The 17,300-nt window shown below is 49.3% G+C and overlaps 1 protein-coding gene across 3 annotated transcripts in view; it reads right to left on the bottom strand.

The window, feature by feature from the left end:
• ITPR3 (inositol 1,4,5-trisphosphate receptor type 3) overlaps window positions 1-17,300 on the bottom strand; it is an 81,545-nt gene that overhangs the window by 47,647 nt on the left and 16,598 nt on the right. For all 3 annotated transcript variants that reach the window (XR_012155855.1, XM_073320289.1, XM_073320290.1), the window contains exons 2-5: window positions 17,177-17,247; window positions 4,971-5,092; window positions 1,238-1,324; window positions 55-213 (exon numbers count right to left, since the gene is read on the bottom strand). Coding sequence is in view for 2 of the 3 variants with exons in the window: in XM_073320289.1 (XP_073176390.1) it covers window positions 55-213; window positions 1,238-1,324; window positions 4,971-5,092; window positions 17,177-17,247 (439 nt within the window). In the remaining variant the exon portion in view is untranslated. The remainder of the gene's footprint in view (window positions 1-54; window positions 214-1,237; window positions 1,325-4,970; window positions 5,093-17,176; window positions 17,248-17,300) is intronic.

The raw sequence follows: 17,300 nt of genomic DNA, 5'->3' as shown, positions 1-17,300 counted from the left end.
CCCCCCAACCCCGGAGCCTTCCCACCTCGGTTTCCGCCTCCCCACCATACTCACATTATCCCCGTTGCTCCTCAGTTTCCAGAAGGGCTGGATGAAGAGCCAGGAGCCCTCGTTGCCCGTCGCATCCAGCGTCACCCTCATGGCGTTCTTCTCCAGCAGGGCGGGGAGACGTTTGTTCACTGTCAGGTACTTGTTACTCTTCATGTGGAGAAGCTGGAAAGCCAAACACAGTGGCATCCCCAGTCCCCTCTACAGCACCTTAGGCCAGGCGGGGAATTAGGGAGCCCCTGCATGGTGACGCCAGGAAGCACAGGCTGGGAGCGAGAGAGACTCACAGAAGCCTCCTCCTTTCTATCCACTACTGCAGAGCCCTGTCTCTTCTCCACCACAAGGGACACTGCACGAGGAAGGCCTGGTCTGCCCACACTGCCTTTGGCTTTTGCCTGGTCCTCCAGCCTGGCTTGCTGCCTTGGTTCTGTGCATTACCCCAAGGCCCAAGTTACGGGGTGGCCCGAGGCTTTCAGGTCTCATGGAGTTGAGTAGTTGTACGCCAAAATCTAACCTGCCAGCAGCAGCCCTCAAACAAAGGTAACTGCCAGGTGACAAACAATCACAGGGTCCCGTGGGTGCAGGGCCAAGGCTGTACGCCAAAGCAAGTGTTTTACTTGCCTGCTAATACTCGCCTGCACCCTCACTTCCTGCACAAGCAGACCGGGCCGGGCTGCTGTTACAGAAGCCATAGCACTGCATAGGGCCCCCTGCGTTCCAAGGGGTGCGTTTCCAGCTGCCCCTTCAATGGAGCCCACCGATGGGTGAGAATTTACTCCAGTGCTATGTCACATCCTGGTGCGCCCATCCGCTAACCCACAGCCTGCAGGGTCTTAGCAATTCACCACCAGCCACCCAAACCCCTTCACATCGAACAGGCAGAAAGCTGTCCAGTCTCTGGCTGGGAATGGACCAGTCTTTAGCTACACCCCAGCTGGGGACTGAATCTGGATACTGATGGTTTACTGGGTCTACACTGCAATGAAACACCCTCCATTAGCTATTGCCTAGATGCTCCTACTAAAACGAACTCTTGAGTTCACAGGAGAAGCAATCAGGCAGCTGTGTAGGTTGCTTCAGACCCTATCCCTGGACATCCAGGGAGGAGATAAGAGGCCATGCCGTGAGCTATAGCCCAGAGCTGCCGGCAATGCTGAGCCCAAGGGAGGGGAGTGCTCGCGGCCCATACCTGGATGACGCTGCCGTACTTCACCACGTCCCCGTGCACCTTCTTATTCTCCGTATCGTTCTGCTTCTGCTCCATCTGCGCCGCATGCTGTCCGCAAAACACAGAGCAGGGCCCGGTGAGCTGCAGCCACCTCCCGTTGGGGCGCGTGGGGGAGGAACACGGGGTAACGAGGGAAGCTTCACGCCAGCCACAGGGGGAGGCCAGGCTTGCGATCTACTTCTGGATCCCCTCCCCCTCGATGGCCACGGGCAAGCTCCCAGGCTTGGGGCCACGTTTCATAAAGCGGCCTGGGATTTGGGCTGCCTCAGTGTCTGGGTGCTCGACCTGAGACAACTCGGAGTGGCCAGAGCAGCTCTGCTTGAAGGCGGTGGGAGCCGTGGGTGCTCAGCAGCTCTGAGAATCAGGGCCTAGGGGACTCCAACTGGACACCCAGAAACCGATGCACCCCAAATCAGAGGGCGCCTTGGAAAAAAGTGGGTCCCAGTCTTCTGGGCAGGTTGGCTCCAGGTCTTACTGTGAACATGAAAACAAGGGAGTGCGTGCCTTTGCACGGGACTGCGCAAACTGCCTCCACTTGAAACCCTGCTGGTGCTGGGAGGCCCCAGGATTCGGGAGGTCCCCAGCAGTTACCAGGGCCAGCTCTCCTCGAAACACTGGCAGTTACTGCACACAGGAGGCTGCATGTTCTGACTCGCTAGCTGGAGATGGCCCCGTAGTAACCAGGAAGCTGGGAGAAAGATGCTGGAGTGGCCAACTGCCCGCTCTGAGATGCCCTGGAATAGGCCAGCCAGACTGTCTCCCCAAAACCACATGCGTTATCCATGCCTCTTCGTGGTGTGTTGAACAGGAAAGTTACTGTTGAATATATGGAGCGAGGAATGAATTCTCCGTCAGGGCATATTTATACGGGGAGTATTGGGGTCCGACTACATCAGCAGCGTCTCTCCTGGATTGAATGCCAGGCTGTCAAATTGTCCAGCCCAGGGCAGCTTACAGGACCTATGTATGCCCTAGGGCTACCAGTTAGCCAAGATTGTTCTAGCAGAGGCTATGCTTACAGCCGGTGGTTCGAGGAGTGAAAGGTCCCTAACTTATGGCTATGAAGTCTATGCAGATGACTCACAGCCAATGTCCATAAAGTTCTCGGTAGCCGGGGATTGCTACAGGGTGATTTTGCGGGTGGTTCACTGGGTTCAAGACACACTCCACTGAATTCTTGCAACTGCAGCAGGGTAAGGGGGATGGGAGAACCCGTGCCTTTCCCATCTACTCTTCTATTCCTAAACCAGATTGCACAACACCGGTCAGCCCAGCGGGTCTCCACCTTCTCCCCGGGTCACTCAGGAGAGAGGGGAAATGAATGTTGGTGAGATTGCTGTTCACATCGGTATCCTCCTGGCAAAGGACAGGAAGGAAGCTGGGGGAAGGGGAAAAGGAGCCCCAAGCTGCTGAGAATGGAACAGACAGAAGATCCAGGGCTGGAAACCTCCCTTGCCATGAGTCAGTCCCTTAAAAGCAAAAGTTGAAAACAATTACCCAAGCAGGCAGGGCCACAACTGCAAATTGGCCTTGGCAGACGCTGCTGCTTTCAGGCCGCTTCACTGACAATTAAAAGCTCTTTAAAACATTGCTGCTATTTTTCTTTAATTAATCCCTAATCCCTCGGAATCTCTGGATAAACATTTGCCTCTGTTGCCACTCCAGCGATGGGGGAGTGGGAGCCTGAGCATGCCCGGTTTGGACGGGACCCCGGGGCTCAGCAGAAACCAGGGCTGCAAAAAGGAACTGTAAGGAAAATAAGCAGATGTCCACACCCAGCAGCCCCCAGGGTGGATTTACAGGCAGCTTGGAAAAGAGCAACCCATTGAAACGGGTCCAGGGATGCAAGAAAGAGAAAAAGTACAACCCATTGCACCAGGGCTGCTTCTGAGAGCTCATTGTCTGCGGCACCGTGTGGCACGAAATCCAATTCCCCCCCCATGAATCCCAGGCTGTTCAGATCTGGGGGTCTGGCTCCAGTGTGTCTCAAATGGACAGAGCTCCCAGGCGGGAAAGGAGTTCGATGCTCCCAGCGGGTTTCTTACAAACTATTTGTCCTTGTCACAAAACCACCAAGTGAGACTGAAGCCTGGTCAACGCTAGACAATGAGGTCCATTTAACAATGTTGGTCAGGGGTGTGAAAAATCCACCCCCACCCCGAGCAGCGTGGTTAAACAGACCTAAATCCCTGTGTAGGTAGCGCTAAATTGCTGGAAGAATTCTTCCATCAACCTAGCTACTGCCCCTCGGGGAGGAAGATTAGCTACGCCGACGGGGTGGTAGGGTCTACACTCAAGCGCTGCAGAGGCGTAGCTGTGCTGCTGGAGTGTTTTAAGTGTGAGCGAGCCCTGACAGCCGCTTCTTGGGGGCTATCCGTAGGGAGGTGACAAGTCTTCACTGAGCAGCAGCTGCTGTGGGGAGGCAGATAGTGGGACTGGAATAGCAGGGAGCTGCAGGGCAGGATGCGGGGAGCATCCGCACAGCTGCAGAAGGGAAATCGTGCATAGCACCTGTCTGCGCCTCACGTCTCTCGTTGCGACTAGCAAAGTGAGACGCTTATAAATATTAAATTCCTCAAAAACCTCCACAAAAAGAGACACAAAAGGCCCCTACATCTGGCAACTAAACTTAGCACATTTCAGACCACTGCAGACAGAACGCCAGGCCTGGATTTCCGCTCTTTATTTCTGGGCTGCTACTATTTCAGGAAATTATTTCCTCTGGTTGAAAGATGGTTTAAACCTAGCTGGGGACTTGGATAAATACAACCTTGAATGCCAGCTCTGTCCTGGGATCTACAAGGGGCTTCAACCTGGAGCCAGTGTGGGTAGTACATTGCATAAAACTCCTTCCTAGTCCAGGGATACCTACTGGCTTACAAATATAGGTGTAGATTTTAATATGGTGTACACACACGTTATGCTGAGAGGGCAGAAGGGGCGGAGCACGAAGTTGTGTAAGTTCTTTGGTACTAAATGAGATCAGGACTCAAATCAGAAACATTTAACAGAGGACATGACACACACACACACAGTCTGCCAGTGCTCTGACTATATTCAGTTGCAAATTTGCTTCCATTAACGGCAAGCATATCTGTTGATATTAGAAGTTGTTCTCTAACCCACGCAGGAAAAGAGAGGGTGCCTGTACACGAGGTAATGTTATCAGCACAGATGGGGCAGAATATAGCGATCATCTCTTGATGCCTTCAAATCAAGAGTGGATGCCTTTCTGGAAGATGCACTTTAGTGAAACGCAAGGTATTGGGTTCAATACAGGGGTAACTGGGTGAAATTCTCTGGCCTGCGTTACACAGGAGGTCAGACTAGATGATCTAATGGTCCCTTCTGGTCTTAAAAAAATCTTTTAATCCTCCTTACAAATGTACACAGTCATTTAAGACAACTGGCAACAGTTAGTGCGGGCCTTATCCAAAGTGAAAAGCAGTCTGACTTCTGTGGGCTTTGGATCAGTCCTATTTGCAGTATTTCCCAGGTTGCTTAGATCCTAATAGAGTGGGGGCAACCTTATGCATCTCAGAGAGCACTGCTATATTTCAAGGGCAGCCCCTGCCAGCCATGGACTGCATTAAGTGGATCTGCCGTCACTAAGGTTCTCTCAATGGTTCGGCCACCCACTGCAAGGATTGTGGCCTGGAATTTCACCGGCACTCACTGGCCGAGCTCGCCTCACCTGGAGTTTCTGCAGCAGTACCAGATCAGCAATCTTGTCCTTGTCCTGCTTGGTTTGCTTGGCCTTCCAGTACTGCTTCTGGGCAGAGTAGCGGTTCATGGGACATACTTTGAAGAGACAGTCTAGAATGACAGAAGGCCAAAGGGTTACAGTGTATCGCTCTAGGGACATGCTCAGGTCAGTCAGTGGCATATCCCCTATAGGAACCTGCGTCTGTGGCTGGGCAGTGTGGGAATAAGGCTAGTCACGTTCAAAGCCTGTAGGGACACTGTCCCCATTTCAGGACTGCTGAGCGAAGACCCTGATCTTGCAAGGAGTTAAGGGCACTCCATTCCATTTCCGGAGGCCACACCCTCAGCTGGTGAAAGCCAGTGGGACGGTGGCAATTTACACCAGCTGAGTATCTGGTGTATTGTATCTATTGTATATATTGTATCTCAGCTTCAAATCTGGTAAGTATAGAGGAGAGGTCCTCAACCAGGGCTATGCGTAGCCCTGGAGGTACACAGAGGTCTTCCAGGGGTACGTCAACTCATTTACAGATTTGCCTAGTTTTACAACAGGCTACATAAAAAGCACTAGCGAAGCCAGTTCAAATTAAAATTTCATACGGGCAGTGACTTGTTTATACTGCTCTGTATACTACACACTGCAATGGAAGTACAATATTTATATTCCAACTGATTTATTTTACAATGATGTGGTAAAAATAAGAAAGTCAGCAATTTTTCAGTACTAGTGGCTGTGTCACTTTTGTATTTTCATGTCCAAAATTTCTAAGAAAGTAGATGTTAAATGAGGTGAAACATGGGGATACGCAAGACAAATCAGACTCCCAAAAAGGAGACAGTCCTCTGGAAAGGTTGAGAGTCACTGGCGAGATGACTCAGTGGTTTAACCTGCTCCCCGACTTTCAGATCTATTTGCTCTCAACAGAAATTACTACACAAACTGGTAAGATTTTCAACCTGGGTGTTCTGCAGGGATAGTCCAGGTACATGCTGTGACAGATATGGCAATTTCCTTGGGGAGACCTTACTGAATTAAGTTTAACTCTCTTTGGGGTATATTGAATTAAATGCAAAGTTTCTGTATTAACATGGGCTAGGATTGTAGGTAACCTCTCTAGGGTGGAGATGTAATGTGAGGCCTGAGAGTTCAAAGGACTATATTGAAAGTGTGCAAGACAAGAATGGACTTTTGGGACAATAACTGTTAAGTGGATTTCCTGGGGAATACCTCAGGGGAGGTGAATGCAAATTCCCCTACTCTGGTTATACCCAAAACCTGCCTTTGGAAGGGACACCCTGAGAACAGGGTCATTGTCTGCTGATTGATCTTGTCTCCAGAACCAGGTAAAGACCCAAACTGTATAAAGAAATGGCTGAACTGCCCCACCTGGTTCTGGTACTGATTCTGAGACAGTTATGAATCCATAACCATGGGGAAAACTCAGTTGTGGGGTTTGAAGGACTGACACCGACTGGAGCCTAAGGTTGGAACTGGGGTGACCTCTGCTAAGCTTATTAGCATGTATGCAGCTTCTTTCATTGTTTTTAATACGTTTTTTCTGTGATGCTTTCACCTTAAGAATAAATGTGCTTGCTTAGCAAGAGCTGTGTGGTAACTTATAACTGTAGGCAATGCACTGGGAAAGCAAAGTGCAGATGCAGGGCCTTTTAGCCAGTCTGGCTTGCTAGGGATATCACAGAATAGGCAGGGAACTGCGCAGCCTGGAACAACCACGGTCAGGAGGGAGGGAGACACAGGTCTCTACCTAAGAGAGGTGACAGGTGGGAGATGAAACCTTTAAGCTGGTGCCCTTGGTGGACCATGGAGGGGGAACACAGGTTCGGTTTCCCTAAAACTTTGACACTTGCCTCAAACAGGTCACTGTGCACATACGTACCTATCTGCACACAGTTATTACCTCTTCTGACTGTGCCAAAAACATGGTCTGCACACATGCTGAGCCAAGTCAAACACCAAAGACGAGATTGTGATGTCGTTTACAGCAGTGCAATCTAGCTTAACTCCTTTCTATTATGTGGAGTCACGCAGAATTTACCCTGGTGAAACCGACAGCAGAATCCAGCCCAAAGATTTAGAGGTGCGGCCCCTTAACGAAGACCATATGTGAAATGTTCTAAACAATTGGGTTCTTTCCCTCTGTTGTATTTGGAATAAAGTACAAGAGAAACTGGCAGTAAAACCAGAAAAAACACAGTTAAGACGATCAAGTCAACTGTTCTCTGAATTCACCAGGAAATCCCACAGGATACTGAGTGACTGAGCATTCGGTCCATGAAATGCAGCTTCAAAGTGCATCATCTCTCTCTGGCTGGGTATACCATGCAGGAAGGACACCCAGACACAGAAGCTGTGGGAGTTTTTTACTCCTTTAGCAGTTGTCAAAGTGTGACAAAGTCATGTAACGCACTGGCTTAGTGTAAGTGCAATATTGCTCTCTAGTGAATACTCATAGAGAGGATAATAGACTTACTATTGGTACCAGTAGCTATGAAAATGTCTTTAAGTTCATTGGGTAAAGGCCTGTGTTTCGGGAGCCAAAGTTCAAGGGGTCTGACCCTCGCTCCCCAAATGTGTGAATTATCTGACAACATTAGATAGATAGATCCCAAGAGAGGTGTGATCGTTCCATTACAGCCTCCCCACTCCGCTATGCTGTTCAGTGTTGAGAGGTGTTTTTGTGAGGGAAGGGACCATGCAATGATCCAGACACCCTATTCGTGATTTGTGAATTGAAAAAGCAAGGTCATACCCCTGGAAAATAGCCTCAGAGACTGCATTTTTGATCTGGATCAGAAGGGGCTGGAGGAGGAAGAGATCACAGGCCTCAATCTTCCTTGTTGCTCCTGAAATAGCAGTCCAGAAACTTCAGACAGAAGAAAAAAAATCATTTTCCATCCTTGGCTCCCGTCCTGAGTTGCTGGTGAGCATGTATTGATTTACCTGGGAGCGACAAACGAACAGGCACAGGGCACAGTTCTCTGTGCCTCTGGAAGGAAGCCAGGTTTCAGGTCTCATTTCACAGGTCTGTTTGCTTATGGCATATCCCATGCCAAGGAGCCCTTGTGATGCTGTACCACTAGAATGGGACTCCAGGGTGGCTCTATCCTGCCCTCATGATGGCTACTGGGTTTAAGACTGGCCCCAAATACCACTCTAGGGGAGATGGCCAGGGAATCTCTGAGTCCAGATCAAAGGGCTGTGTTGCCACCTCCTACACGGACCTGGAGTTATATTGATGGTATCCTACATTCCCCCACAATGTGGTGGTTATAACAGGGTTACTGAGAGAAAGACTCTGTTAGCCCGCACCGGCTTCTATCCAAGGATTTCAGAGCACTTTCATTACCTCGTTAATGAGGTTGCAAAGGAGCCTGATGAGGTAGGCACCGAGACAGTACGGCTATTAAGAGATGGATCCAAATCAAAGCCCTGGATCCAAACTGCTCCTCAACCTCAGGGGATTTGCAATCAAGAGCTGAGCATTAGACCTGGCCGAGAACATTTCTGCAAAATGGTTTTGTGTCAAAAAATGCCAATTTACCGAGACCAAAACTATTCGCCAAACTGTCAGTACTTCCCAAGCAGTCAAAAAAAATCCAATTTTCCAGTGGAAAACAGGTTTATGTTTTGAAATTAAACCTAATTAGACTAAAAAAACTTTTAAAAAGAAAAAAAAAAAGAGGTCAAAATAGGAACAAACATTTTGATTGACCCAGAACAAACAAACAAGTTTTTCGGTTTGTGACTATTTGAGATTTCAACTTTCCATCCCGATTTGAGATGGGCAAAACTCTTGAAAATATTCCCAGGCCAGGAAAACTATTTCCCACCCAGCTCTCCTGAACATGGCAGCTCATGCCCATCTTAGTATTATCCCCATTTTGCAGACAGGGACGCCAAAGCAGAGAGATACAGTGACTTGCGCACTATCATGCAGAAACCAGAAAGCCTGTAGCAAAGGCAGGATTTGAAGTCTAGTGTTTGACTCCCAGCCCTGTGATCTAACCACTGTTCCACCCACCAACCCACTGGGAGCGAAGAGTTAATGGTGGCAGGCTGGGGGAAGCTCTTAGCCAACATTATGTTAGTTTCACCACTGCCCTCCACTGCACTCCTTAGAGCAAACCCAGGGCAGCTCACACATGCTCTCAAGTAGATCATGGCAGGGGTTAAACTGAACTGAATTTAAACACCTGGAGAAACCCCCTGCGGAGCAGGAACCAGAATCTTCCAGTCCAAAGGTTGAGCACAGGAGCGAATACATTGCTGAAATTTTTCAGGCCTTGCCAATCCAGCGAGGTGCTGAGCCCCTGCAGGATGCTGAGTGTGCATAGCACCTGACAGGCGGCACCCAGCACCGGGCAGAATCATGCCCCACATGTCCTTGTTCCATATACTCACACGCAGCAATTACGCTGTCTGTTACACCCCACACAAAAGTCCATTAAAAAAAAAACACACACACACACACAGACACACTGTCATCTGCCCAACACCGTGGAGGAGTTAAACGCCTGGTTTGCTTTGTCCCAACATGTCTCAACGTGGGGCTGTGCCTCTGACAGGAGCCTCGGGGGGGAGGGGAGGGGGGAACCACAAAAAAGCAAGCAAACAGGACTCAGAAGGATGTGTTGCCCTGGCCAGCCCAGACACTACACAGCTGAACTCTGCCTTTCTAGCCTCGGGGCAGCTGGAGGGAGAGACTCCCACGATATTTTTCAAACCATCGGCCGGATTCTCACTTGCATGACAGCCCCTTTAGGCCACTCTGGCAGCAGCAAGGAGTCTTAAAAGGGGCAGAAGCACCTCCCCGAGAATCCCCATGTGGTGTAAGGGCTCTATGCCAGCACTGCATCCCAATACAGGGCTTGGATCAGTGCATGGCCGGAATGCACTGCTTTATGGCTACTTGCCGCTTCCTGGGGCCCATATGGGAAGCAGGGCATCATTTAGAGCAGCGGTTCTCAGCCTTTCCAGGCTACTGTACCCTTGCAGGAGTCTGATTTGTCTTGCGTACCCCCAACTTTCACCTCACTTCAAAACTATTTGCTTACAAAATCAGACCTAAGAATACAAAAGTGTCACACCCACTAGTCCTGAAACATGGCTGACTTTCTCATGTTTACCATATAATTATACAATAAATCGATTGGAATATAAATATTGCACTGACATTTCAGCGTATAGTATATAGAGCCGTATAAACAAGTCATTGTAGGAAATTTTAGTTTGTACTGACTTTGTAAGTGCTTTTTATGTAGCCTGTTGTAAAACTAGGCAAATGCCTGGGATGAGTTGATGTCCCCCCTGGAAGGCCTCTGTGTACCCCCACGGGTACATGCACCACTGGTTCAGAATCACTGAGTTAGAGCAGCCCTGAGGTTATTCTAACTTACACCAGGTAGGGCCCTGCACAGCCACAGAAGGCAGAGAAAGCAAAGAGGGCTTAAAGTCACCTTAAGCCCCCCTTTGTCCCTGGCCCAAGAGTGACAATGGAGTAACACACAATCAGGATCATTGTTTGGTTTTTTCCCCCTCCTCCTTCACAGTGAAATGTATTTACAACAGATCAAAAGGGACTGCTACTTTCCTAACCATTATAACAAGGGGCTGAACACTACAGTCTGATTCGCTGTGGAGTAGAAAAGGGCTGGGCCAGAACTGAACCTTCAAAGTCTGGAGGAGTTTGGATCCAGGGTTTTGATCCACGCCCATCTCTACGGAGTGAGATTCTCCTGGCTGTTAGGACAAGGAACCATGACTCCTTAACTGCTTGCACAGGTTTCACCATGATCATCTTAGGCTGCTCCCATCCAAGTCAAAGACAAGAGTACCACTGGCATCAGGAGAGCAGGATGGTGCCCTGGGGCTGCAAAAAGCTTGCAGGCTTTTGCTCTGAGTGTCAAATGCATGCCACCCCAGGATGGCAAAGCAGAACCACACACTTGCAAAGTCTATTCCACCTTGAAAGCTCACCAAAGTCACAGGACACAAGATTTTTTGGGGGGGTGGGAGGAGGGGGGAGGAGGAGGAGCTTTTGTCCCCATTACACATCTTTCCATGCCAAAAGCATAACTGCTCACTTTTACTCTGGGTCCAAGCAAGGGAAACTAAGTAAGGACCAGAGTAAAACCTGCATGTGAGAACACAGAGAAAGAGAGAGAGAGAGAGAGAGAGAAAGTGAATGTGTGTGTCCCAGATCACGCTCAATCAACCCAAACACACAAAATGGCAGCTGCCCTGCAGCAGAAAGCAATGCCAATCGCTTTCTATTTCAACTGGATACAAGTAGAAACTCCTACAGCAACATGTAATGATAGCTGTGGAACTCACTGCTATAAGATACTATTAAAGCAAACAGCTAAGATTTGAAAGAAGATTAGGCACACAGCAGGGTGTGAGAAACAGCCCTGGAAGTTACCGTAGCAAGGATAAGAGACGCAAATAACAATGACAATCATCATCAAGAATATAACCTGCAGCTGGGGAAATTTTTTCTCCTGCTGGGACACTGTGGTATTGCTCCATATCTGCATTGCTTGCAGTGTACACCATGCTGTGGAAAGAGTGCCTGGTGTATTCTGCATCTTGACTACACCATCTAATCAAATTAAAACAGAAGCTCCTTGGAGTAGGGACTGCTGCTTCCTTTATATTTTGCACAGCACCAAGCGCCCTAGGTGCATGCCATAAACACTAATAATGCCCAAGGAGGTGTATTATGGGGGAGGCATGTTTATACCTTTCTCACATGCATTTGGTTCGGTTTTTGAGCCATCCCAGTACTGCCCTCTGGCAGCCTCAGGGGTTAGCAGGGGGTGCACAATTTCCCCAGACATGGGCAAAATGAGAAATGTTTGCATTAATTATCATTAATAGGTAGTGGTGTTGTAGCCATGTCGGTCCCAGCATATTAGAGAGACAAGGTGGGTGAGGTAATAGCTTTTATTGGACCAACTTCTGATGGTGAAAGAGACAAACTTTTGAGCTACACAGAGCTCTTCTTCAGGTCTGGGAAAGGTTCGGAGAGCGTCACAGCTAAATACAAGATCCAACAGATAGTTAAGTGTAAAAGTAGTTAGCACATATTCTATTCTAAAGGTCCCTTCAAGGTGAAGTGGCCGGTTAACACCCCTGCAGTCACAGGACAAAAAGAGGGGGTTAGTGGGTTGTTGTAATAAGCCCTAAATCCTGTGTCTTCATTCAGACCTTGATTTTCAGTGTCTAGCAAAGTTACGAATTTAAGCTCCCAGGCTCGTCTTTTGAAAGTGTCGTGCAGGTTTCCTTTGAGGATGACTGAGAGGTCAGATATAGAGTGATCACTTTGTGAAAAGTTTTCACCCACAGGTAATACGGTGTTTTTGTCTTTCCTGTTGGAGTTCATTCAAGAGCGTATTGATGGTTTGGTTTCACCCACATAGTGGTGGGCATTGATCATTGTATCAGTGGAGATATGTTTGCAGGTTTTGCACCTGTTGCTCTGGTAGGGTCTGGTGCCGCTTTGAGTTGGTGTGTCCTGGTCTGTGGGGAGCTTGCTTCAGATAATGAGCTTAGAGAGGTTGGGGGGAGGGTTTCTTTTTTGAAGGCCAGAAGAGGGGGTTCAGGAAAGATTTTTTTCAGGATGGGGTCCCCATCAAGTTTGAGCTGTAGTCATTTGATGATAATCCATATGGGTTCCAGTGTGCGGTGGTAAGTGACAACGAGGGGTGTGCAGTCAGAGGGGGGTTTATTTCTGTATTGAAGCAGGTTCTCTCAGGGTATTTGGGTGGCCCATTCCATGATGTGATCTACTTTTCTGGCAGAGTGTCCTTGTTTGGCGAAGACGGTTTTAAGTGTGTTAAGATGCATATCCCAGACTTTCTCTTTGGAGCATGTTCTGTGGTCTCTGAGTGCCTGGCTGTAGATAACGGCTTTCTTCATGTGCTTGGGGCAGTTACTGGATCTGGGAAGGTAGGTGTGCTGGTCCAGGGTCTCTTGCATATTGTTGTCTGGAGGGTTCCATTGCTGACACTGATCATGGTGTCGAGGAAGTTGATGCTAGCGTGGGAGTGTTCCAGAGAGAGTTTAATAAATGGATGGTGGTTGTTAAAGTTGTGGTGGAAATCTAGGAGGGCGTTTAAGTCGTCTGTCCAGAAGATGAAAATATCACTGGTGTCTCTCAGGTATATCATTGGTTTGGTGGTGCATTTGTCAAGAAATTCTTCTTCAAGGTGGCCCATGAAAATGTTGGCATACTGGGGAGCCGTCCTAGTACGTTGTTCCTGTGGTTTGGACAACGTGTTTGCTGTTAAAGGTAAAACTGTTATGGGTGAGGGTGAAATGGATGAGTGTGGTGATGTGTTTGGGGTGGATATCTGAGGGTTGTCCATTGTCTTGTAAATATTTGGGGCAGGGAGCTATGCTGTCATTGTGGGGGACGTTGGTGGATAGGGAAGTGACATCCGTGGGAGGTTGTTAATGTTGTGGAGTTTGTGGAAGAAGTCTGTTGTGCTGTGGAGGAAGCTGGCCCTTTGTGCACTGAGTGGTTTGAGGATGGTTTCTAGGAGTCCCGATATTTCTTCAGTAAGTGCCGTGGCCAGCTATGTTGGATCTGCCTGGGTTCCCCTGTATCTTGGGAAGCACGTAGAAGGTCCCGGGGGTGGTTTAATGGGGAATGAGTTGGTAGGTCTTGGAGTTGTTTGGGGAAGGATTTGATGACATCCTTAAATTCCTGGGTAGATTGTGGTGTGGGGTTGTCTTTGAATTCTTTACAGTAAGTGGTGTCAGAGAGTTGTCAGTAGGCCTCGTTTATGTAGTTATTACAGTGGAGGACTATGATGGTGCCCCCTTTGTCTGCTGGGTTGATCGTTATCTGGTGGTTAGATTTCAGGGCCTGTATAGCTGGCCTCTCGGCAGTGGAGAGACTATGCCGGATGCGATGTTTGTTAAGGACTTCACTTTTTTTTTTCCTAAGCAGTCAATCAGTGTAATGAACAAGACTGGTTTCATCCGCTCTGTGGCGTCAAGTCAGACAATTCTTTTTTCTCGTGATTACCAGTGGGGATGTGGCAATTGTGAGTGGCGTCGGCACTGTTGTGAAAGAATTCTTTGAGGCGGAGTTGGTGGAAGGATTCTTCCAGTTCTCTACCTGTTAGCAAGGTCTCAGGTTCCGTGGTGCGGCAGAAGTTCAGCCCCTGAGAGAGTACAGCTACCTTCAGCTCCAGTTAGGGGCAGTCTGGATAAACTGGTGATGTTTGAGTGTCGTGCCGTTAATTATTATTTAACATTTATACTGCGGTCGCACCTGGAGTTCTCCACCAAATCGAGGCCCCGCTGCACTAGGCACTGTACATACAGGTCGTAACGGGACCACATCTTCCAAGCCCAACGCGAGCATCTGCAAGACCTCCTGGCTGTCCTCCTTCAAACCCCTCTTCTCTGCTGCAGTGCCTCCAATCAGCTTGGCAATGGGGGTGCTGTGACCTCTGCCTTCGCTGCTCCTTGTGCTTCCTCCGTCGGTCCGTCTGCATCTACTTGTCATCTCTTGCTTGGTTCCTAGATTGGAAGCTTTTGGGGGCAGGGCCTCTCATTTTTGTTCCGTGTCTGTACAGCACCGAGCACAAAGGGGTCCTGGGCCATGACTGGGGCCCCTAGGAACTACCCTACAAGACAAGGAATAGTGTCTGCTTCTGTGTGAGAGGGAAGGCAGCCCCGGAAAGCCGAATTCCTTCAAGAGCAATATGGCTGAGCATGTGGTGCCTTGAAGGCCAGGTCCGAGGAGAGAGTCGCAGATCCCAGGGGCGGAGAATCCCTGCTCACTCGCCTTGTCACCTCTCCTTACACCAGAGAGAGCAGCGGAGCCGTGACCCAAAGGAGTGAAGAGGAAGAGAGAGAGTCCATTGCTCTCCTCAGCACACAGGCTCAGGGGCTGGAAGAACTGGGTAAGAGACCTGACTCTTGACCCAAGTCCCAAGCCTGAGAGGAGCTGGCAGCTGAGGGTGCTCAGTGGGCCTCACCAGATTGGACACGGAAGGGCTAGAAATGGAAGGTGTGCAGGAAAGAGAGAGGAAAGTTCTGGCTTCACTAGCCCATTTCCACAAGCCAGGAGCCGCCCTGCCCCTCACTAGATTCATCGCCTTTTCCATTTGGATCAGGACTCCAGAAAGCCAGCTCAACAAGGGAACTCTGCAGCAGCTGTGTCTCGCTGAGAATGGGAAATAACGACGGAGGCTCGCACCAGGATGGGGTGGGGCAGCTGGAGCATGACAGCCGAGGATGGATGGGGATTTAATGCATCTCCCTAAATCCTGCCTGCCTCATCAAAGAGCAGCTTAATCTCTGCCTGGGAGGTGCAGCGAAGCAAAGCAAGCACTAGGCCTCTGGCACAGTTAGTTCCTAGAGCCAAAAACCCTGCCACAGCCCAGATGCTTGTTGCCGTCTCTGCATCCCTCCCAGTCACACATCCCTTCCCACTCCCAAGGTTTTTGCTCCACCAGCAGCCAGGATACACTAACTCAGGCACAGCAAGGAACATGCCTCAGAATATCAGGTCGACCTTCAGAGAGGAAGGATAGACTGTGGTGAAGGCACTGGAGTGGTACTCAAGAGACTGGATTCAATTGCTCGCTCTGCCTCAGACTCCGCCGGCCTCGCTTCCCCACAGGGCTAATAATCATTCCGTCATCTGTCCGGTCTATTCAGATTCCAAGCTTTCAAGCTCTTTAGGCGGAGACTGTCTCTCACCTTGCACAATGGAGCCCTGACCTCGGGGTTGGTGCTATTGTAGTAGAAACAAAAACCATCATCTCTCGCCTTTAAGCAACCAGATCTGGGGAGGGGTATGAATTCTCCTTCTCGTTCACAGCGAAGCCCAGGCACTGTGAGAGTCAGTTTCTCCAAGTCATAAAGCCAGTGGCCACTGGAGGAATCAAGAACAATATTCTGGCCTCCCATGGTTAAGAAAGATGAATTCAAACTGGAAGAGGTGCAGAGAAGGGCCACCAGGATGATCTGAGGAATGGAAAACCTACCTTCCGAGATGAAATGCAAAGAGCTTGGCTTGTTTAGAAGTCTGAGGGGAGATATGATTGCTTTCTATAAATACATCAGAGGGATAAATACCAGGGAGGGAGAGGAGTTATTTAAGTTAAGCTCCAATGTGGACACAAGAACAAATGGATACAAACTGGCCATCAACAAGTTCAGGCTTGAAATTAGCGGAAGGTTTCTAACAATCAGAGCAGTGACATTCTGGAACAACCTTCCAAGGGGAGCAGCAGGGCAAAAAGCCTAACTGGCTTTAAGACTGAGCTTGATACTTTTATGGAGGGGATGGCACGATGACGCTGCCTATGATGGCATGTAGCCGACCTGTGACCGCTAGCAGCAAATATCTCCAATGGCCGGTGATGGGACACCAGATGGGGAGGGCTCTGAGTTACTACAGAGAATTCTTTTTCTCATGTATCTGCCTGGTAGGTCTTGCCCACAGGCTCAGGCTCCAACTGATCACCATATTTGGAGTCAGGAAGGAATTTTCTCCCGGGTCAGACTGGCAGAGACCCTGGGGGGGTTTTGCCTTCCTCTACAGCATGCGGCACGGATCACTTGCAGGTTTAAACTACTATAAATGGCAGATTCTCTGTTATTTGAAGGCTTTCGTTTAAATCATGATTTGAGGACTTCAGTAACTCAGCCAGAGGTCTATTACGAATGGGCAGGCGAGGTTCTGAGGTCTGTGATGTGTGGGAGATCAGACTAGACAATCACGATGGTCCCTTCTGGCCTTAAAGTCTGAGAGTCTAAGAAGCCAGAAAGGCTACAATGGTGCAGGATGATTATTTCCCAGCTTGACAGCCCTGGAGACTGACAACTCTGTCAATCCAAAGCATGTGTGGCAGCAGGGCAAGCTTCCCCCACAATGGTGCACAAATGGCATTCCACCCTAACGCAGAGAGGGGCTAAGGATCTACAGGCCATTCAGTCCTTGGCCTCTCTGCTCAGGCTGCCACGACTGGCACCAGTTAACACAGAGGAGATGGGGCAGGTTTGAGATACTGACGCCCATACGACTGCTATAATAGAAGAGTGCAAGCTGGGGCCCACATTCTGAAGCAGAAGGTAGCGTGCCCCAGTAGCAGGCTTCATAAGGAACACAACAGTAGCTGCTCCCCAGGCACCACGTGGCCTCTTACCCCGGAACTTCTTGGGTGGATTATCCAGATCGCCAGCTGCCGGCTCCACCACACACCGATCATCCACCAGCCTGGAAAACAAGCAAGCAAACAACATTTCAGAGACAACGACATTACAGCCCAT

The sequence above is a fragment of the Lepidochelys kempii genome, chromosome 21 (assembly GCF_965140265.1).
Source record: "Lepidochelys kempii isolate rLepKem1 chromosome 21, rLepKem1.hap2, whole genome shotgun sequence".
Classification (NCBI taxonomy): domain Eukaryota; kingdom Metazoa; phylum Chordata; order Testudines; family Cheloniidae; genus Lepidochelys; species Lepidochelys kempii.
Note: the sequence above shows the minus strand (reverse complement) of the source record. Positions and strands in the feature narration are given on the sequence as shown.